Raw genomic sequence first — 22,970 nt, 5'->3', positions numbered from 1 at the left:
AGACATGGTGCTAATATTTATTTAGGCGTGCTTATTTATTGAAGAGCTTGACAGACATTTATTATTCGCTTGGTTTAAATATTTCATTATTGGACATTGTATTTGGGCATAGCCCGATTTTTGGAATGCCCAACAACTTTACTCTTTATTTGGACAAAAGCAAACACAAAATCCAAAGCATGCTAATTGTAGATTGGGCTATTTTTGAGCTTGGAGATTAATAAATGTATAAATACATACCTTGTGGAGCACTCACACAAGGCATGGGGGGAGATTGTACCCAATTTGTCTTTTTGTCTCATGTCGTGCAAATCTTTCTTCTTGTTTTATGAGCTTTTGTAGAGTTCTTGGTTCTTGGGGACCTTCTAATGCTCACTACGCACGCATCCAGCATCCGATTTACACACCAATGGTATCAGAACGAAGCTGAGATCAAGGGCTTCCAATCGCTTACCATCTCACGTGAAGGCGAGGCTCTTGGAACAAATGGGCTCTACGGGCAGAGTCTCACAATGAACCATCAATACCAACATGTTCCTTGTGGTGAAGACCCCCCTATTGTGCTATCAGAACGCGAAGGACCACTTCCGGGCAACGGAGGACCACTTCCCAAGCTTCTTTGTAAAAAGGTTTTTTTTTCCTCTCAGACAGATAGAAAATGCCAACCTTTTTATCAATTACTAAGCTTATTGTTCTTCCAAATTTCAGCGCTTGTGACAGAAGGATGAACTGCACATCGTTGATTACAATCAGGACATGCCACCATCCTAAAATGAATGATTAAAGTTATTAATCTTTTTCAAAGCTTAAAGATTTTAAGATTTCCTAAAGCTTCAAAATTTCAATTTTAAACCTTCCTATAGTGGATGTTCACACTGACCTTATCAAGAATTCGTTTTGAACCTTCAGCAAGCCTTTGTTCACACCTATAATTTGACAAAGTTGATTTCCAGCAAGCAAACTATCACACGCAGTCTATTTCCCGCTTGGAAGAAGACCAACATCAATTACCGTACCCGCAAAAGAAGTAAGATCACGAAAAGCCTTTTTTTTTTTTAAGCAAGCCTTGTAAACCCAAATTTAAGCTACTCTCATCCCCCTAACTAGATTTTGAGTGCGTGAGGTTGTTTGAGATTTTGCAAGATGTCCGATCAAAACATTGAAGATTTTATGGATGAATGTGATTTTTCGGAACTAACCATGGAGCAAAAATTGAACCTAATTATGATGCAATTTCAAGACACGCGAAGAGCACGTCAAAATTTGCAAGTTCAACTAGCTACTCTTCAATGATTCACTATTGATCAAGATGGAGCGTAACCCGAAGATGTTATTCGATGTATGATTGATGCGACACTTGATGCACAGTCTCTCAGGAAAGAAGCCAAGATAAGTAAAAGAAATTTCAAATTTTGTACTTTTAATAGGCAATGTCACGGAAAAATTATTCTCGCTTTTATCAACCAGTTTGATGATTATTTCTATGAAGAGTAGTATGCTGAAAAAGATAAACTCAAATGTGTCATTAACCATCTAGTAGACAGAGCATCGTTGTGGTGGATTGTTATCCGCAAGAGTATTGATTGTCCTACTACTTGGGAGGCCTTTCAAAAGAAATTTTTGCAGACTTTTCTTCCACCTCAATTCCATGAAAAAGCAATCAAACAATGGGATCTTCTACAACAAAGAGATCGTGAACCTATACCGCAATACACTAAGCATTTCTAGAGTGTATTATTGTAGCTTTGAATGCTTGAAGATGTTCCTAAGGCAATCCACAAGCGCAAGTGTATGTCCGGTTTGCTTGGTCACTTCTATGCGGAAGTGAACATGTTCAATCCAAAGACTTTGGAGGATGCAATTTCTTTAGCCCATGATGATGAATACAAAATTCGTAGAAGACAAAAGCAACTGCAACAATTTTCAACTAACAGTAACTTTGGTGCAAAGCAATTCAATTCTAACTTTTGAAGATTCAATCTAAATCGCTTTGTTCCTTCTTTCCGTAAACCTTGGACACGACCCCTTGCTTTACCATCAAACACAAATTCAAATCCTAAGCCATCTCTCCAGCCAAATCCCAACATACCCAAACTTCCAACCATTACTAATAATGTTTCCAAAGCAAAGCCTATAGTTTGTTACAAGTGTCATCAACCTAGACAATTAGCAGTGAATTGTCAACCCAAGAAGCCAGTTGTTCAAATCAACTACTTGGAAGCAACTGAAGATGAAGATGTCAAATCCTCATTCATTATTATCAATGAAATGTCTTGTGCATGGTCACGAAAAAATTATTTTGCATGAGGATGGGAGCACACATGATTTTATTTCTGCAAAGTTAGTAAAAGAATTGAATTTGCATACTATTCCAACTCATTATCACATAAAAGCTGCATTTTTAGGCACTAGATACAATGGTACACAAGAAGACTTAGAAATTGAAATTGGTGATAATGTTGAGCGCAGAAACTTCTTGATTGTGCCTTTGCAAGCTATTGATATCATTTTAGGAATGCCTTGGCGTCACAAATATAATCCTGACACAGATTATTCCACATATTCCATGAAAATTCATTCTAACGAAAAACAAATCACATTACATGGAATGCACACATTTGATCATTTTTCCTTGCTTAGTCATACACAGGCTAAACGTGCATTGAGAAAAGGTAGCAAATCATACTTAGTATGGGTGAATGAAATTGAAGCTAAGGAAAATCAGATGCATCCTAAGCACACACAATTTCTTTCACAATTTAAAGATTGTTTTATTGTTGATTTATCCCCTGGTTTACCACCTACACGTCATGAAGGCCAGAAAATAGACTTAATCCCTGGTTCTCAACCACCATGTAAAGCACCTTATAGACATAATCAGATTGAACATTAAGAAATCCAAGCACAAGTTAAAGAACTATTGAATCGATAACTCATTAGGCCCAGTAGTTCTCCTTTTGGTACACCTATCCTATTAGTCAAGAAGAAAAATAATACCTATAGGATGTGCACTGACTATCATGCCCTAAACAAGATCGGTGTTACCCCTATAGGATGTTGTTACCAAGTATCCATAATATTTCCATTTTATCTATTGATTCCCTTATCCCTATGAAAGATACCTATGACCATGACCCTAGTTTTCAAGCTGATTGGAACAAATTAGTTGCTAATAACTGGATTCCAATTGATTCTTTGTCTTATTCTGATATATTTATATTTTATGAGAAAATATTATGTGTTATTATTCCATTTAGATCATTTGTGTTGCATAATGAAGAGGCACATTCCATAGTGGATTCTGTGAGGTCTTGTGGTGGGTTCTGTAAAACTATATTTATTTTCCACGGTGGATTCCGTGAGGTTTTGTGGTGGATTCCATACAACTATATTTATTTTCCATGGTGGATTCCGTGAGGTTTTGCAGTGGATTCTGTAAAACTATATTTATTTATCGGGACTTGTACACAAGGTGGATTCCTTGTGCGAGAAGTTGATGGGGACACCTATCTTCTTCGGGCGTCATGTTAATTTAATGTGCATGTGGATGATTCCACTGCAGGTGATTCTGTAAAATACATATTTAAATTAATGAAAATTTATGAGTTTAGAGTGCACTCGTATTAAATTAAGGTTAGAACAGAGTTCCAACCTATTTATTTATTTTGTAGTTGAAGACTACTAGGTATTCACTTTTGTCAGTTTAATTTTATTGTTTTCTAACAATTGTGAATGCTTCAATTGATGTGTGGAGTAGGCAACGATGGCATTGGGAAGCACCGAGTGATGGCGTGTATTCTGATTACCTAGAAGACATTATCATTTTTTAGGGCACCCACCTTATCATTAAAGACGTGGCACTAATATTTATTTAGACACGCTTATTTATTGAAGCACTTGATAGATATTCATTATTTTGTATACGCATAGGCACTTGGTTTAAATATTTCATTATTGGACATTGTATTTGGGCACAGCCCGATTTTTGGGATGCCCAACCACTTTATTCTTTATTTGGACAAGAGCAAACACAAAAGCCAAAGCATGCTAATTGTAAATTGGACTGTTTTTTAGCTTGAAGATTAATAAATTTATAAATACATGCCTTGTGGAGCACTCACACAAGGCATGGGGGGAGATTGTACCCAATTTGTCTTTTTGTCTCATGTCGTGCAAATTTTTCTTCTTGTTTTATGAGCTTTTGTAGAGTTCTTGGTTCTTGGGGACCTTCCGGTGCTCACTATACACACATCCACCATCTGATTTGCACGCCAATTATATAGATAATACGATATAAGAGTTTCATGGATCATATCCAATTGGTGTGAAGATCCAAATGGACACACAGAGCCAACAAATGAAATGATTTTTAACCTCGACTTCCAGTAGATCCATATTTTCAAACACAAAGGAATCACTCACCACAACAAAATGGTTGAATGAGAGTCTTGTGCTTCACCTAAACCTTGCACAATCCGCATGTCATAGAAGCATAGTGCTTCAATAACAACCAAAATAAGTAATTATTCATGAGTGCTTGCAATATAAAAGAGTGAATCTACCTATAAGGCAGAATATCTGCATACTATGTTAATTGCAGTAATAACAATAGATTTGAAACTTACAGTCATAAAAACCTATTGAAATCATAGACATGAGAAAACTATGACTAAATTGTTCAATTAAAGAATTCAATTTTACAAAAAACATCTACATAATTGCATGAGTAAATGTAACATAAAATTTAGCAAATGCATCCATAATTTGATCTACTAAAGATAAGATTGAATCGTTGCTAAGCAAAACCTAGAGCTACAAAATCTCTTCTCTACCTTTTATTAAGTGTTGCACAACAATTGATTTGAAACTTAGAACTAGCATCAAACCCTACTATAAAGACAAAAGATAAGGGAAAACATAGAGAGGAAGAAAGAGAGCGTGTGACTGAGTGGAAGAGAGAAGGCAATGAGCACCTATCCAATCTTTTCCAAATTGATATTTACATAAAGACAATAGCAAGAGTTAGTATTCACATGAAGGTATACTAGAAAAAACAATAGAAAAGAGAAAAACTATTGAAGCATACTTTGAGCTAGGTGAGAAGTGAGAGGTGATACTTAGAGTATGGGTGAAGATTATTACATTGGTTAGTTCTCATGTTGATGCTAATTGTCTATAAACCTCTTGTTGGGCGTATTGTTCTCTTTGATATTGATTGGGTCTATGAGGGAAGAGTAGCTCAATCTAAATATTAGATTTTCTTTGTTTACATAGGCCCTCAAATTATAGCCCTACATGATCCTTCTCCTAGTGGCATCATTGATATGGGGTTCCTTCCCTATTATAGTTTGAAAAGTGAGCATACTATTATAAAGTGGCCCTAGTTTTGTAACATCAAGAAGTGAATCCTTGGGTTTTCTACATTTTCTAAATCATAGTACTACAATTGTATGAGTCAAGTCTTCCTAAAATTGCTCTAAATGTGTTCCTTGGGGTCTTTTGGGTTGAATGATTGTTGAGAGATCTTGTGTACCCATTATTTGGTTTTCCAATTTGCTTCTCACAAAGGCAAGGAGCTTGAGGAGCCTCTCCTTCTTCATGTCCCTTTATGTCTTCTTTATCGAGCTAGTTGTGGTTGCCATGCACTATTGTCCCTTAGAGGTCAATATTAGACTAATTTCATTTGTTTCCCTTTTTCAAGTCCCAATGTGATGTTCTCGATACAGAGAACAATAGCCCTATGAAGATGGGGGCCACAAGACTACAATGAAACTCAAGCCCGTCAACATGTCATGCCATTATGTATGCCAATTTAGTAAAACATTTTTGTGTTCAAAAATTTTGGCACATCCAACATTTTCAAAATTGCTAGAAAGTATATCACTCCATAATGTGGTAGTTAGTGTGCCACCTTGTCATCCATATACCTTATCACAAAGCAATATGATGAATGAAAAGAAATCTAGCTTCTTATAAGTAGCAACACTAAGGCAAAAGAATCGACAGTTTTCCAAACTAGTTGAGAGCATGCAACCTAGATCCATATATAGGCTAACATCCAACACATTTCAATGTGGTGGTAACTACATAACATGTAAGTGTCTAGAACCTAGGAATGTCACTTTAGGTATGGCAATGAACTTACCATCTACAAAATGCCCAAATAGCTACCCTACCCAAATACTTATGGCACTATCTACAACATGAAACAAAGATCCAATATCACTAGACTAGAAAAAAAATTATCAAGCATTCCTAGGCCAACACGACCCTTCATCATGTACCCCCAAAGTGCAGTATCGACAAATTATATGTATGAACCCAATGAAGAGACACCTACATGAATTTCTTTGTGATTTCTCACAAGGAAGGTAATGCATGGACTATAGACCCATAAGAAACCCATAACTATAATGGACATAGGATGTTGGAACAATAGCCAATGGTAAGATGGTAGGGACAAGCTTAACCTTGAATTATAAATGGGTTACTAATAGAAATGAAAATTACAAAACTAGATCCAAACAGAGCTTTAATTAAATCAATCCTAAAGGCAACAACTAAAGCAACTATCTCAACCATACCAAGTGCTACAACACTAGCACCACCAACTACCAATGAAGAATCTACCAAGATTAGTGGGTTATCCTATCCAAAAGTAACCATTACAAATAGTTGAGAAAGTCAAAGGACTAGGTTGGGAAAACCCAAGAAGAACTAGAAATAAAGCTTGAGCATATGTTTGGAAGTACTCATAGGCTTGTTGAGCACATGTACTTTCAAACTCTATTAGAGACAAGTCTCTCAAAAAAAAAAATCAACCCTCTCTTAATATCAAGATAATATAGAATGAACACTCACTCAAGTAGGCTAATTAGGCACAATACATACAAATAGATAGGAGCATGATTGCGAGGTAGACCCCAACAAGTGGCAATGCTCAAGGGAAATCCAACAATCTAGAAAACCTTTTAAGGCTTAAATAGCTTAGCTTGATATCCTAGGAGCTTTAGGAGTCAATTACTTCTAGGAAAGGACCATGTCACATGGTGCTCCTTGTGTTAGGCCTTGGTAAGACAATGACAATAGGCATTACTCATAAAGAGGAGGATTTATGATAGTCAATACCCAAATGCTTCAAGCATGAGTGAACCCAACCCATTAAGAATGAGCACTTCAATCAGGTTGTGGCTTATGGATCCAAAGTAAGACCAATTGAAGTACTCCTAGGCTAATTAGGCACGTTACATACAAGTAGATAGGAGCATAATTGCAAAGTAGAACCCCACAAAAGTGACAATGTCCTTAGGTATACAACTAAAGGGAAATCCAACAATCTTAAAAGCATTTAAGGCTTAGATAGTACGAAACAATCTTTGATGTTGTGCCAAACTCATAGAGGATTGGAGTAAAAAAGTATTGTTCTCTCATAAAACGGTAGAGACAACACGAGTCAAGATGAAAACCTAGGAGACTTCTCTTGTAGACCCAAATGAAATATTCAAACTTTGGACATGAATACCTTATTCCAAGGACAATGCTTGTAACAATATATATTCTAAACCATAGCAATAAAAAGGGTCAGATACACATTTTAGCAAACCTTAAATATGTCATTCTTGCATGGGAAAGAGCCCAAGGAAGCTAATGAAAGGATGAGTACAAACCCCCCCGCCGCGCGCCCCCCCCCCCCCCCCCCCCCCCCCCCCCCCCGCCCCCCGGCGGGTGCAAATGTATGCACCAAGTATGAATAAGTGATGGATATCAAGAATAAATTTGAAGGTGTGAAATCACTAATGCTAAACACAATGCTAGTGACCTCTAAGAAATACCTCACAAGTATGAGAAGCCCTTAAGATACTATGCAAAAGATTGAGAGACAATGCATGTGCAAACTTTGTACCTTCAAAAGAGCCCTTAGAAGGCCCCACATGAAGGCATGGCCACCATGAACATAATCTCAATAATTACAGTGAGGGTAGACTGATGGAACAAGTCCTATCCGATCACATCCTTTGGAGAAGGGTTATGAATCCAATGTGAGGAAATTGAAGCAACTTAGACCTACGATTAGTTGAAGTATTTAAAATTTCTAGAGCATAAACGAGTGACTTGGCACATTAAATTTAGTGCCTCTATAAGATGTAGAAGCAAACAAAACCTAGTGTTTCAAAGAAAGATGAACTACCAAATCTTCATCAAATTCTAACACTAACAACAGATAGCCATCCAATGCATGAAAGGGTCAAAATTCATGCTTAAGCTCGGTGATTTTATTAGTCATATGTCAAGCCTATATAAATATCCTGCAAATGAGGGTAGCCCTAACACTCCAGCATTAGTGCCAATTAAACATCATTTACCTAGACTCCATCATTATCCAATAGACACTTTATATAATCACAATCAATGTAATATTCTTTGGCTATTATTCCATGGTCATCTCTAAGATGTGTAACATTGCTACCAACTCATAATCAAGCAAGAACATCTATCCATGAAGTACAAATCAACATTCATGTCCTTTTCTCATAAGTCAAAATCTCTTGTTGCACAATTTTCAATTGACTTCTCTTCAATTCTTACCCTTAAATTGAATCACCAACTCTTATTAAATCATTTTTCTTCTAAGTGGATGGATTGCTCAATTACAACTATTGCAAGTTACAACTATATCATTTTGCTTTCAAGTGGAAGGATTGCTCTTTTTAGCATTTTTCATCTGCTCTCTCCTGCTATTGTGGGTGTTATCTATCAATAACCTCCATCTTAAGATTTCACTGTAAAAACATTTTCATGGATTGATGTCAAGCAAATTGAATTTGTTTGCAGCTCACTCCATATCAAGTCAAATCAACAAGTCTCATTAAATTTATTATCAATACACTCAACTTTGGATACACCGCAAGTTATGTCTACACAACATCAATTTCAAGGGTCTGTATACAACCCTTTTGATGTTTTTCGTTTGTAGTACAAACCACATCACACAAATCTTTGGCATTGTCAACATGTGCATCTATACTTAATCCCAACTTGATAATCATTAATGAGACTAAGGGAACTCCAATATCAATGCTTACCATACTTATTGTTCCAAAGTAAAAATAAGTTTCTATCTTCATCATTTAAAGCCGATGTGCAACAAGAATGGGATGAGTTGAAGCAAAGCATGTTAAAAGATCAGAATAATAATTATGAGACTTAAGTTAATAATTATTTATCGCACAGAAAAATAATATGGCTAGCCAACAATTTAAATTGGCTAGGCCAATTTATCATCAAGTGATTGGAAGTACTCTATAGCTGGGAATTGGCATGAATTGATTAATTAATGTCAATTCCCTAGTGTCACCACTAACACTAATGGCTAATTAAACATTCTACATCAAGTTTTGAGTTTAGGTACCACCTAATATTTGTGAGGCATGACCGATACAACTTTTTCAAATGTCACCCATGGATCATTGATAAGGACTTCACAAAATAGTGCCCCTCCTCCCATGCAAGAGTGATTTCAACTGTTGACCAAAACATTCTTCACATATATTTCTTGGTTGTTCCTACAATTTTCACCTCGTGCTTCCACCATTTCATTTTGGAAGAGTACATGTCACATCATTGTCATTTATTTGCTTTATAAGTTTTGCAGATTTTAACAAGAAAATTTACTCTCTTCTAATTCATGCTTGTGACAATTGCCGTACAAGGTAAAGAAAGGGACCATAATGACTTAGCAAAAGGCTACCATTGCTCCAATATCTCACAATACAAGCTCATCAGAGAATTTTTTGAAACTTAACATTATTGTTTATAGACTTTACAAACTCATTCGCAAGATTCATGCTACACAATAAGTATAATCTGCAAAATGTTTGTTTCCATATCCCCTCAGACATATACTAGCACAAAGCTTTCAGGATGATGTTGTTGGATCCCATGCAACCGCAAAACCCTCATCAAGAGAGTCTAATAATTGCATGTCAGCTTGTGACAGTTCAAAATCAAATACCTGTTACATAATGCAGGCCAGGTCAGGAAAACCCAACTCCAACTATCAAAATTTGTCGAACCAAGATGTTATTACATGAAGCCATAAATTACCTGTGAATTTTCCACTATTCGGGCAGGGTTTACAGACTTTGGGATTGTCACAAAATTCTTTTGTATGCACCATCGGATAAGGACTTGGGCAGTTGTCTTTTCATATTTTTTTGCAATCTGTCAAGCAGTAACCAGCAGGAGAATGTGCATATGTATGAATTGAGGTTTTAGGACTCGACTCCTAAATCATTAACATATCAAATGAACTCAAGTCATATGGAAAGGTAAGACTGGCTTAGAGAAACAAGAATGCTTTCCCTGCCCATAAAATCCTAAAAAGTTCAGACATTAGTGCGGTGATCTCTATTTTGGGTCTTTACAGCTTCCGTGTAACTCAAAAAAATAACTTTTCTAATTGCCTTTTGACACAACGTAGAGATCTTGCCTGCCACATAGGAGATAAACCCTTGAACCTAGGTTTTTTATGTGCACACGCGTGTATGTGCGCGTGTATTGTGCATGCATGTTTGCATGCGCATGCTGTTGCCACATAGGAGATAAAACCCTTGAACTTAAATGTTTTATGTGAGAGCACGTGTGTGTGTTGTGTGCACACACATGCACGCGAGCAACAAAAGACAACAGTGCAATAAAATCATCATGCAATCTATACTTGTGCCGATTATACACATGAAACATTCCTTCAGTTTTTTATTGATGAAAAATATATTTGCACCCACCAAGGTGCATTTTTCTAGAAGTACATTTTCTGAAATCTGGAAATTCTACAAAGAATGGAATTCCCAGAAATTTAAAAATTGTCTATGGACACATGGATCAAGAATGAAACCCTTGCTTACCTAGGGTGACCATTCACGCTGCCACTGTAGAGGATCTTGCCATCACATGACAGGTTTATTCTTTAGTGCAGGTGTGAACTTGAAACTGCTATTCACCCAGTCTCCTGTTCCCCTCTCTCTTCCGCCTCGTGTTTCCTTTCAACTCATTGTCATGAGTATTGTTGGTGTTCAAATGATCTTTCAAACCCCATAGAAATGCATTGAATAACCAAATGATCAGTTAAGAAGTATATCAACAGCCAAGGCACCAGGGACTAAGGTCAAGACATGGAGTGTCAGGAGGGCTGCTTCATCTAAAGCCTCAGCAAGCTGCCAAGTATGGATGGGGTTCAATTAGGTCAATTTCAGTTTCCATTTTGATGTCCACAGTAAAGGCAGGGGACTTTGACCTCACACGTTGGATAAATCCTGCAGTGATTTAAAGATCCATTCACTAGAACAATCAAGTCACCCTTCTCGCCATCACAGTCCTCATCCACTCGTTGCACAATTCTTGCCACACAATCTTCACCCACTCTCCCTCAATCGCCACAATCTTTGCCCACAGTCCCTCCCTCCCACCACCACCTTTCTCCCACTAGTCATCTCTCTCACACTTGTAGTTGCCAAGGGTTTCTAAAATGGGAAGTATGAAACAAGTTTCACAGGTTTCATTCAAGTTTCGTAAAATGTGAGAAATCAGTTTCATTCGAGATGGAAAAAATTTGTATAATGCAACATACATATCGAATATAACTCATATGATATAGCAAACACAAATTGATCACAATCATGATTCTATAAAATACAAATGAACATTCAACATAGCATCAATGTTTACATGAATCATGGTTCATTATCCATGACCAACATTATCTTTAAACTATAGAAAAAGCCATCAATATCCAACATTTTCACCTAGCATTTGAGCGATGGAAACACTTGATTGACCACTTTGTGGCTCGGGATAGAACCTATTGTATCAATCTTGACCATGAGCTCCAAGAGTTCAAAATCAAAAACTGAGATGAGCTTAAAGTCAAGCTAGCCGAGTACCAGTGTTTACTCACCGAGTTTGCCACTACTCCACTCCCGAAGTCTTCTATAACTACGTCAGTTGTTCCCTAACAAACTGCCACACAAATGCATTGATTTTGTACAAGTGATCTTAAAACTAACCGTGCCCACTTTCTCTGAGTTGAATGCCAGCTATTGCATTATGCAAGGCTGTTTGACCAATTTCATTAAAAAGCTCCTCCTATACCTTCAAAGGGGGCCCTTATTTCCACTTCTCAAAAGGGGAAGAAGGGAAGGGCAAGAAAGATAAAGAGCAAAATCAAGAAGAAAAGTCTAGTGAGTCACAAGGAAGCCCAATCTCAATTAAAATCAAGATGGCAAAATGTACCCAAGAAAACCCCCACTCACTACTGGCATGCCAAAATGTACTAGGATGGTAAAATGTAGCCAAGAAACACCCAGTATGTCACAAGGTAAACCTCTCACAATGGAGGCAAGGTGGTAGCAACCAAAACCATCAGGGCCAGTGGAGTTCTTACAATCACAGTGCTACCAATCAACCATCATAGACTACATTTTTCTCAACTCCGGAGGGGATGTCAGGCTAGTCTATTGGACCAACAATGGACTTCCATCTTCAAGCCCATCTCGCCTCCGTAGAGGCATCAGAGGCTGAGAGCTTGGTCCATATCTACGAGTTCCCCACATTAAAGGCTACCACAAAGGCCCACCTAACACGTCCTTATATAGCTATCATACTGTTTGGATTGTGGACACTGGAGCCACACATCACAAGACTTCGCTTGGTAATCTCTTCCTCTCCCATGGTCTACCAACCAGGAATGTCCAATGTAGTAACAATTCCTAAGCCAAGAGGGCATCAATCACGTCAAGTTTGATACTAACAAAGATTCAGATCTCACTTCGTTGGATGATGTTTATTATATACCCCATCTTGGGTGAATCTTCCATCCATCCATCAGCTTTGCTGCTTATGAAGAGCCATTTTTTAAATAGCGACCACATTCAAGGTTCTTAATACCAAGACCAGTTTAGTGATTACTCACAACAATAAGGTACCACCTAATGGCCTCTATCTTATATCATCACAGGCTTCTTTTTCTAGAGAAAAGAAAAAATTATATTAACACTCCTCGGAACAACGTATCACAAAATACAAAGCAACCCATAAGGGACTTCCATATCAAAAGATATGTAACAATGAAAAGTGTATTACAAAGCTTGAATGAATAGCCAGTCAAGAGGTCTATAGCACCACACCATGTGGGTTCAAAAATGAAAGAAAGTGCCAAAATCCTGTCTTGAGAAAAGCATCTCTCCTCCTCGTAGTCTCCAAACTACCTTGTAATCTCTCCATCTCCCATGGAGCGTATACACAATCTCTATCCAGAAGCTAGACAGAATGTCTACAGTAGAAATGCCCAAAACTGAGTAGTTTGGCTACACCTAGCCATCCATATATACCAATGTAAATAACTGAATAAGGGGCATATAAAAGGACAAAGGACACATGTACAAGTAATCAATTTTTACACAAGAATACAACTTTGTCCTTCTCTCTCTAGCTCCTGTCCTTTCATGGCTTCCACTCATCTCTCATCTTCTTTTCAGTTTTTCTCTCTCCATTTCTAGTCTTTCTCTCACCTCGTTGCTCTCTTTCTCTCTCTTCTGCATTACTTCTCTCTCTTCTGCAATCTTTTCTCTCCTCTTTCTCTCCAATTTACTTCTTGACAAGGGTCTTTGATCCATTTGCTCCTCTTTTTCTTCATATTCAATCTCAATTTTCATCTATGTCAAGTACTACAAGTACTTGACACAGACAGTGACTAATAGAGGTTTGCACGTCATCTACAGTTAGAAGGAGACTATATCTGGATGTCTTTAAGGGTAGATATGGCAATGGAAGTTTAAAATAGCAGGTCGTCATCAAATTTTCATGCAATTTTGAGGTAACTTAGTCAAATGGGAGTTAACCGGGCTTAGAAGGGAAATAAATTGTGGTTACTTTTTAGGAAAAAGCTTCTTCTTCATTTCTGAGACTCCATGGAATCTTCAGCCCATTATCTCCACTCTACTCCATGAATCCATCTTTTCTTCAAGAATAAATGGCATACAGAGCCTCTAAGCATCAGGAGTTGTATTCTATTTTAATGGTGGATGGAGTCCATTGACAAGAAGATGCATTCAACAAAGCTAGTGCAGTTAATGCTACTGTGAGCAGGCTAAAAACAACCACGTGTTGTTGAAGACCATCATAAGGAAGCTTTTATATAATTTCTTGAAGCTTAATTCTTCATTTCTACCACTCTTCATCAAGGAAAGCCTCTCCTCACAAGTAATTTTTTTCTTATTGAAACCCTAAAGACAGGCAACATTGAAGACTTTTCAAAATTTGGAGGCAAAATGGAGGAAGCAATGCAGCATTGATACATGTTGAAAATCCATTCCATCTGAAGGCTTGGAAGAGGGGGCAGCTGGGAGCACTTAGACATGACTAAGAATCCAAGCTGCGACGATGTGACCACAATAGGGAGGTTGGCTTGCAGCTTCCGTGCACTCTCTTGGAATGCAATCCCACCTAGTATGCTTACTTCATACTCACCGAAGCTTTATACTGGATGGGATGATCCCCTTTCTAGCTGAGTCCCTAACTTGAGTTTCTAATAAGCTCTCTCCCCAACTCCTTTCTAAGGCGATCCACAGGCAAACAAGAAGTCAATGCTGGAGGAGCAAAGAGTCACTTACCATTTGGTAAAGCAGAAGGATTTGAGAGGCTTCTTGGGCCGGTAGATGTTGAAGCTTAGCTGGATGCAACAATTCGAGAAGTAAGAGTGATGGCTAGAGAGAGTCAGAGAGGGAGAGTGAGATACGATTAGATTTTAGTATATCAACAATATGTTGGTACACAAAGAATAAAATGTATTTATACTTGGGGCATATTAAGGGTGCATTCACATGTATAATTGAATAGTGTGTGTAAAGAAAATACCCTAACACAGGAGCATAAACAGAAACCATACAACAAAGCACAGACCGATAAAAGAACACAGACAGGGTTAGGGTAACTCAGAGACAATGAACACAATGGATAAATAAAATGATATGACTACTAATAATATGATACTCATGCAGCAAACACATATGCAGTGAACGAATACTGAACCTCGAACTCCTATATCTCAAGGATCAGGGCAAGGATAATGAGCTGGAAAGTGTGTCGTACTCTGTACGAATCCCAAATCGCAGCAAGGGAGCCTCCAGATATTGAACACCAGCAAGCGCAGCAGTGAGAAGCTAGATCTGATGCAGACAACAGTGAGGAGAGAGAAATACTAAAAACGCAAGTAGCAAGTGAGAGAAAGACTAAAAACGCAGGTAGGACAGCTTGCATGAGAGAGAAAGACTAAAAATGCAGGTAGTAGGTGAGAGAAATACTAAAAACGCAGGCAGGACAGCTTGCAGGGGAGAGAAAGACTAAAAACGCAAGTAGCAGGTGAGAGAAAGACTAAAAACACAGGCAGGACAACCTGCAGGAGAGAAAAACTATAGTGACTACAGTAGGAGAGAGAAAACTGTCAGAGCGGCAGATGGGGCCTGCAAACGCAGCAGTTTGCTAACGTAGCAGGCTGTATGACAGCAGTGCAGATGATCAGCAGTCAGTCTCCAGGTAGAAACAGCAGCAATCAATGTGTGGAGGACTGGAAACAAGTGCCAGACTGTAGGAAACAGTGATGGACAGCAAGGGCTGAGATGCCCTTCACGAACGGGGTGTGGGCAGCAAGCTGATAACACCTGAAACCTGCAAAAACGAGATTAGAGGAAGAGTGGAGGGCTGGCTGCCAATTTATAGAAAATTAGGATTCTAGATCCTCTCCCACTTAACTCTCTCAATCGGCTCCCCATTTTAGGGTTTTCACTAAAGTAAGCCTAAAATAAACATGTTTTAGTGTTGTTTAAGTGGCTAAGAGCAATTCTTAGCACGACACCCTCTATCATGCCCAAAATAGGGCGAGAAAAGTAGAAAAGCCTAAATTTTGATTTACCCCAAGGCGTCCCACCCCAAACCAGCCAAGGCATCGGACAAATGGTGCACGTCGGCTACCCAGTGGCCTACCAAGACTACAAAGGCAATGGTTATCTTACCAAGGGAGCCCAACTAATTGGGGCAGCGGCCGATTAAGTGACAAATAGAAAAAGATAAAGAGAGTTTTAAACCCAAGTCAAGCACAAAACTAGCAAACCAATTCCTTGCACTGACTAGGATAAGTGCCTAAGGATAAGAACAAGTGTGCATATGTACCAATCATGTGATGAATATGTAGAAAGGCAAAAACAAAAATGATGGGCTTAGCAAGACAAGCAAAACAAGCAAGCAAGCAAGGATAGGGAAACTGCCATTAGGAGAACTGCCATGTGTTATACTACAAATATGGTGGATCCTAGAGTCGACCACTCCAAAAGACCGAAAAGGAATAAATGCGCACAGATGCATGTTTACATGAACAGAATGCTAATGCATGGGATAATGCAAAGGGAGATGCAAGATGTCATACTCATGCAATATGCTATGCAACGGTGCCACTGCCCTCGTAGGAGAATTGTTCACTTGTCCAAGTGCCCTTTTACAATCAGGTCATCCTGACAGTGCAAATGAAGTTACAAATACCCATAATACAATATAAAAAAATAAGTGAATGTAATTTCTAAAAACTGTAAGCATCATCACTGTCACGATCAAGAGTAGAAGCTATCCCCTCTCAAACTCGAAGGGAAAGCAAAAGGGAAGCAGCCTCTCCCCATCAAGCTGAAGAAGTAGGGGAGGGTGTACCTAAGCCGATCCTGGGTAGCAGGTACTGAAGAACCGGCCAGTTGACTGCTTTGGTCAACATATCTGCAAAATTATCTGATGAAGGCACAAACTCTAGGTGAATAGTGCCTAGCTCAACCTGCTCTCTAGAAAAGTGGAAGTGGACTTCCACATGCCGTATCCGTGGTGTGATGATCGGATTGCCCGCAAGGGCAATGGCACTCTGATTATCGCAGTAGACAATTGTGGGAGAGACACATGGAAAATGAAGCGCCGCCAGTAAACTCCTCAGATAGATGGCCTCGATGGTGCCATCAAAGAGAGCCCGGTACTCAGCCTCGGCCGTGGAAGCCGCCACCGTCTCTTGCTTACAGCTGGACCAAGAAATGGAAGCCGTGCCAAGGGTAAAGAGATAGCCGCCATGGAAACGCCGGGTGTCAGGATCTCCTGCCGAATCAAAATCAGTGTACCCCTGCACATAAACCAGAACCATATGTCAAGCCATAAGAAAAAGTACACCGCAAATAACGCAACACACGAAGACATGCAATCCAATGTGGCATCCTAGGTACTATGAAATACTGACTGAGTAAGCTAAATCTGGCCTAGTGTGAATTAACCAAAGAATTTTTCCTACAACAGAATAATAGATATGTGCATCGAAGGGCTGTTCTAGGGTATCCTTCATGGCGGCCTTGTGGGCCTACCGCACAGCTTACAAGACGGCTATAGGACAGACCCCCTTTAGATTGACATATGATACAGAGGCAATTCTTCCTTTGGAATTCTTCATACCAAGCCTCAAGATAGCCCTTCAAGAGAGATGGGATGGGAAGGAAGCATGGACGAAACACTTGATGGAACTCGAACGCTTATTGGAAAACTGGCTTCTAGCCACCAACCACGGAGCCACAGCCCCGCCGCTAACTTGGACAAGCATGTCAGGGAGCTTTACGCTCAATTGGAAAGGGCAAAGGAGGAGAAGAGAGCACCAGTAGCGAAGCTGGAAATGGAAAGGGAAATGTCAAATGCCTTCCAGCTAGAAAAGACCCGCCAAGTGGCCTTGCAACAAAAAGAAATCCACGCGCTAAAAGCAGAACTAAGGGCCAAGGAAGAAGAAGAAGAACAGTGGCAAAAAAGAATGGAAGAAGAGAACCAGGAGGCAAAGGGAGTACAAAATCCTGGTTCTACAGCAGGCGGAGCTCAAAACACAGGTGAGAAAACTCCAAGAGAACATGGAAGAGCTCGCCGTGTTGGAAGCGAGAGCAAAAGAGCAAGAAGAACGGAAAAAAGAGAGAGAAGAAGCAGAGCATGGGATGCAAAGACAAAGAGAAGAATAAGAACACTAGAAAAGAAGATGGAGCGCCTAATAGAAGAAAAAGAGGACCTTGTACAAAAATGGAAAAGACAAGAGCCGCTGATAGTGGCCATGTCACAACGGCAAGATGAGGGCTTGGAAGAGATGAACAAGAGGGCAGAAGAATAGGCTAGCCAGAACGAGAAAAGGATCAAAGCCTTGGCACGTCATCTCGCTTAAGTCGAAAAAGAAAAAATAATTGCTGAAAGCAAAGCAACAGCTGCCCAAGGGAGCTTCCAAACTCAGCAACGCGCCTTCCTAGATACCCTACTGGGCATCACCCAGGTAGAGGAGGGAGAGTCCATAGAAACAATTTAAAAAAAACAGGGAATGGCTCGTAGAGCACTGAAAGCAGGATTGCAGATGCCGCCACAACCTAGTGGAGTTGGCCCAAACCTGGAAGAGCAACGCCATTATCTTCTATTAGCAGGCCTAATTATGCACGAAGTGGACGCACTTAGGTTCATCGAAGAAGAGCAGCAAGAGCCAAGCCAGGAGAGGGAGGTGGATGTGAACTTTGGAATGGGATCACACGAGGAAGAGCTTGTCCCACCGCCTCCTTCCCCGCGGCCTGAAGAGCAACAGCACGTAGACACCTCCGCAGAAAGAAAGGTGGCACTGAGGGAAAGAAGAAAACAAATGGTGAAAGACACAAGGAGAAAATAGAATGCCAAGGGAGTGAGGGCGCCCCAAGCACCTATCCCACCGTGCAAGGATGATGCCCCAATGAGCTTCCACACCGACCTTGTAATTTGGGAGAGGCAAGAAATGTCCAGGAGCGTCTTCGACTTTAACTTCCAGTTCCCCACCACCTTGCATAGGGTTTTGCCCATCAAGGTGGTGGAGGAAGTGATTAACATCGGAAGCAGGCTCAGACAGAAATGGCTAGAGGAGAGAGATCAGAATCCCACCTTATGGCCACTAAAGATGCTGAATTTTGGCAGAATAAGGTTTTTGAAGTACCAAGGTCGGTGGCCAGCTACAAATGTCAACCTAAATGAAGAAGAAGAGTCTACGACTCCAACCTGGACACTTAAATGGCCTTTTGCAACACTCAACCCTTCGAGCGGAATGACCCAACCTTTATGTTAGGTTTTGACTCCAATGTCCACGGCCGCTATGACTTCCCTAAAATCTATAATTCTCATTATACTACCTATGAAGAGGCCCTCGTCTTCACATCAGAGAACTTGTATGATACTCTAATTCAATTCATTAACGAATTCTCTTCATGCCCTGACCCTGCCTTTATTACTACTGTAATTACCTTAGACTGCCTTGGATACTCCTTAGGCAAAACCCCACACCACAAGAGCGCGGCCTTCCAGTACTCCACTTTGATTCTAACACTATAGATAGTTATGCAATGACCCGACTAATAATGCGAGTTGCTCTATTACCTTCATTTTGCTTAGCCCTTCTAAAGGACATGAATGGTAGCCGCTTCACCCGCTCCAATCATCCATTCCTCTCCACCACCACCCTTCAGGTCCGCCCAAACCTCAAGGAGTATCTCCAAAGCCGCCAGTTTCTTAACAAATCTATTAAGCCCCCTTTTCCACCTCACTCCGATGACAAAGATTAATTTCTGTCAGGACTATGTAACTTTTTTTAAAAAAAGATATCACACATAGATACCGCAAGCTGCACATCGATCACAATCACTGCACCTAGGGGCCCTCAAGTTAGGTGCGTCCAGCGGCCTCGGTTGACCAGCTTTGTGCTTAACCCCCTAGCCCTTTGGATTCCCCATAACACTTGCTTAGGGCACATCAAGGGCAAGACATACCTAAGGATAATTCTTACCTATGGTTAGACCTGTCACCCTAAGCCCCCTGCACCGCACCTCCCTTATGCACAAACTGGATCCTCAAGTATGGGACACCACCGCAAGATTGCCCAAGGTTTGACCCATCTCCCAGTTCCACAAGCGCATGCACCTTGCACTCCACAATACGGCAGATACACCCCCAGGTAGTGCAACTTCTTTTCTTTCGAGGTATGAACACAGGCCCCGACCACCAGCTCCAAAGAACCCATCATCCATGCAATGCACTCCCCATCTTATGCAACATGCCACCATGCAAGCACAACAAAGCAAGCAACGGACGCGACAGCCCCAGTCAAAAAGTGAATGAAAAAGCTCATTTGAAACAACGCAAGAGATCACAAGCGCGGAGGGCCAGCAGAGGGCTTCATCCAACATGATATTTAATTTCAGTCTCATAAATCCCTCCAACAAGCCCATAAATCCCTTCGACACCAAGGCTCATTCCAAACTCAAGCACCTTTCAATTCCATAAATCCCTCCATCAAGTCCATAAATCCCTCCAACACCAGGGCTCATTCCAAACTCAAGGACCTTTCAGTTCCATAAATCCCTCCAGCAAATCCATAAATCCCTCCAACACTAGGGCTCATTCGAAACTCAAGGACCTTTCAATTCCATAAATCCCTCCAACAGGTCCATAAATCCCTCCAACACCAGTGCTCATGTCCAACTTAAGGGCCTTCCAATTCCATAAATCCCTCCAACACACTTTCCAACAAGGCTCGTATACCCACTCAAAAAGCCACCCAACTATCCCAGCAACACCGTCCGACTCACCAACCCGCAATGCCATGGGACTGACACTCGTCTAAGAGGGGGGTAATGTTTACTGCAAAGCAAAGGAAGCGAAAAACCAGGCATCAAGAGGAAAAGAGCAAGGTGGAAAAAAGGAAAAGGTGCCCTACAAGAGAGTGGGCCCGGAAGAAATCTAAAAGCATGGGAACAACCACCACGAATACAAGACGCAACCATGGAAGCCGCAAAAAGCCAAAAGCAAGAAGGTGCACCTTTAAATATAAAGGCGCAGCCAAAACCTCTATAAAAAAGCACCCAGATCTCACCCGTGCAAATTGTAAAGATAGATGGGTGGTAGGAAGAAAGCTAGAAAGATAGGAAAACAATGGAAAAAATGACCTCGCCATGGAAAAAGAGGATGACTGGCCAAGGGAAAGAGGGTTTTGTATATAAAGTTGAAAAAGTGAATGGGAGCTTATTCTTCGTGTGTGGCAAAGTGGACTCTTCTTCTCTTCTTCTCTCCTCTTGCTCGCTTGTGAGTGCTTGAGGGAGGGAGAGTGTGAGAGTGAGGGATATTGGAGATGAAGCCCTCTCCCTTCTTCTCTTTTCTTCTTCTTCTCTTCTCTTCTCTCGTCTCACGCGTGGCTATCGAGGATCGAGCCTGAAAGAAGAGGCTTGAGGATGCTTGAGCGTGCATCACGAATCGTGGAGCTATCGAAGTGCTTGAGAGAGAAAGCAACTCAATCGGGCATCAAGGTAAGTTCACTACACTCGTAGAGAGGGATAGCGCGTTGGCTTTGTGAGAGGTAGCCATTAATACTCGCTTGAAACGCTTGAACAATAAGCCATTAGTGCTCACTTGAAATGCTTGAACAATAAGCGGTCCGTGGGTCTTAGCGGTTAAGTCTGAGCTCACCTCTACATGTCACTTGCTATCAATGTGAACGTAAAGGGCATAAAAATTCTGATTGTCGCTACTACAAGAAAGAGCAAGAAAGAAAGAAACAGCAAGGAAAGAAAAAGAAGGATGATAAAAAAGATTATGACAACTCTCCCTCAAAGAAGTTGCAAAAGCAAATGTTGCATCTAGTGTGGTTATTGAAGAACTCTCTAACACTGGAGAGATACTTGTTACAGCCTCATGTAATGATGCAGATATTATGGAAGCAGCAGGCGATATGCACATCACTAAAAAGGAGGTGATTGACGCCTTACTTTTAGCCCATGATGGGCTGTCTCAGTCATGGATAGTGGACAGCGTGTCAGAGTGCAGCGATGTGGAAGCGTAGAACAAAGACTGAGAGAGAGTGAACACACAGAAAAGAGGTAGAGAGAAAAGGAGACATTGTAACGCAGAAAATCTGCACGGGGGCAGAGGAAATATTTGTGTGTTTCTCCGTCTTGAAGACCTCGATCTCTGTCAGCCCGAATGCAGTCAATCTCAGCAGACCAACTCTGACAGATCTCCAAAAGACCCATAGCAAAACAAAGATCAACACGAGTGTTGAGAAGCCAAATCAAGGATCCAATCAACTGACGGTAGCGGGAAGCATCCGTCAAGGGAGAATCTAAGTGTGAAGTGGCCTTCCAGTTCGGATCCATAGGAGTAGAAATGATCCGACAAGTCTCCATCTCAAAAGTCACCAATAGCTCCTGAATGTATCTCTGCTGAGAGATGAAAATCCCCCTCTGAGACTGATAAATCTCGTGACCCAAGAAGAAATAAAGAGGCCCCAAATCCTTCATCTCGAACATCTGATGTAAAGCTGTCTTGGTCTCTCGGACCTTTTGTGCCTGATCCCCTGTCAAAATCAAATCATCAACATACAACACAAACAACACGTGACCAACCTCAAAAGTATGCACATAAAGCTACGGATTGGCCTTGGAGCACCGATATCCCAACTTTGATTGAAGAAACAAGTTGATCTTCTCGTTCCATGCACACGGAGCCTACTTAAGGCCATACAAGGCCTTCTTCAACCTGTAAACTTTCCCATCAGAGGATCCAAAGCCAGGAGGCTACTCAACATAGATCTCCTCCTGCAAGTCACCGTTGAGAAAAGCCGACTTCACATCCAATTGATAGACAGGCCATCTCCTATGGCCAACCAAGGCAAGAACAGCTCGAATAGTTGCCATACGAGCAGTGGGGGCAAAGGTATCATGAAAGTCAATGCCTGGGCGCTGAGCAAAACCTTTAGCAACAAGGCGTGCCTTGTGCTTGTCCAAAGAACCATCGCTACGGTACTAGGTCTTGAAGACCCACTTAACACCAATCACCTTCTTGTGAGAGGAACAAGGCACAAGAGACCAAGT

The 22,970-nt window shown here is 40.6% G+C and overlaps 1 protein-coding gene across 2 annotated transcripts in view; it reads right to left on the bottom strand.

The window, feature by feature from the left end:
- Positions 1-9,779: 9,779 nt before the first annotated feature.
- The window catches only part of LOC148021178 (uncharacterized), a 37,268-nt gene continuing 24,077 nt past the window's right edge, over positions 9,780-22,970 (bottom strand). The window contains exons 5-6 of one of the 2 annotated variants that reach the window (XM_087699016.1): positions 10,105-10,221; positions 9,780-10,012 (exon numbers count right to left, since the gene is read on the bottom strand). In XM_087699016.1, the coding sequence (XP_087555142.1) occupies positions 9,917-10,012; positions 10,105-10,221 (213 nt within the window). In that variant the 3' untranslated portion in view covers positions 9,780-9,916. Of the gene's footprint in view, positions 10,013-10,104; positions 10,222-16,607; positions 17,201-22,970 lie in introns of those variants that run through there. The other variant, XM_087699015.1, reaches the window with a different exon arrangement.

The sequence above is a fragment of the Lygodium microphyllum genome, chromosome 18, assembly GCF_053477565.2.
Source record: "Lygodium microphyllum isolate KBCC chromosome 18, Lygodium_microphyllum_v1.1.10, whole genome shotgun sequence".
Classification (NCBI taxonomy): Eukaryota; Viridiplantae; Streptophyta; class Polypodiopsida; order Schizaeales; family Lygodiaceae; genus Lygodium; species Lygodium microphyllum.
This window is presented reverse-complemented; position numbering and strand designations above follow the sequence as displayed.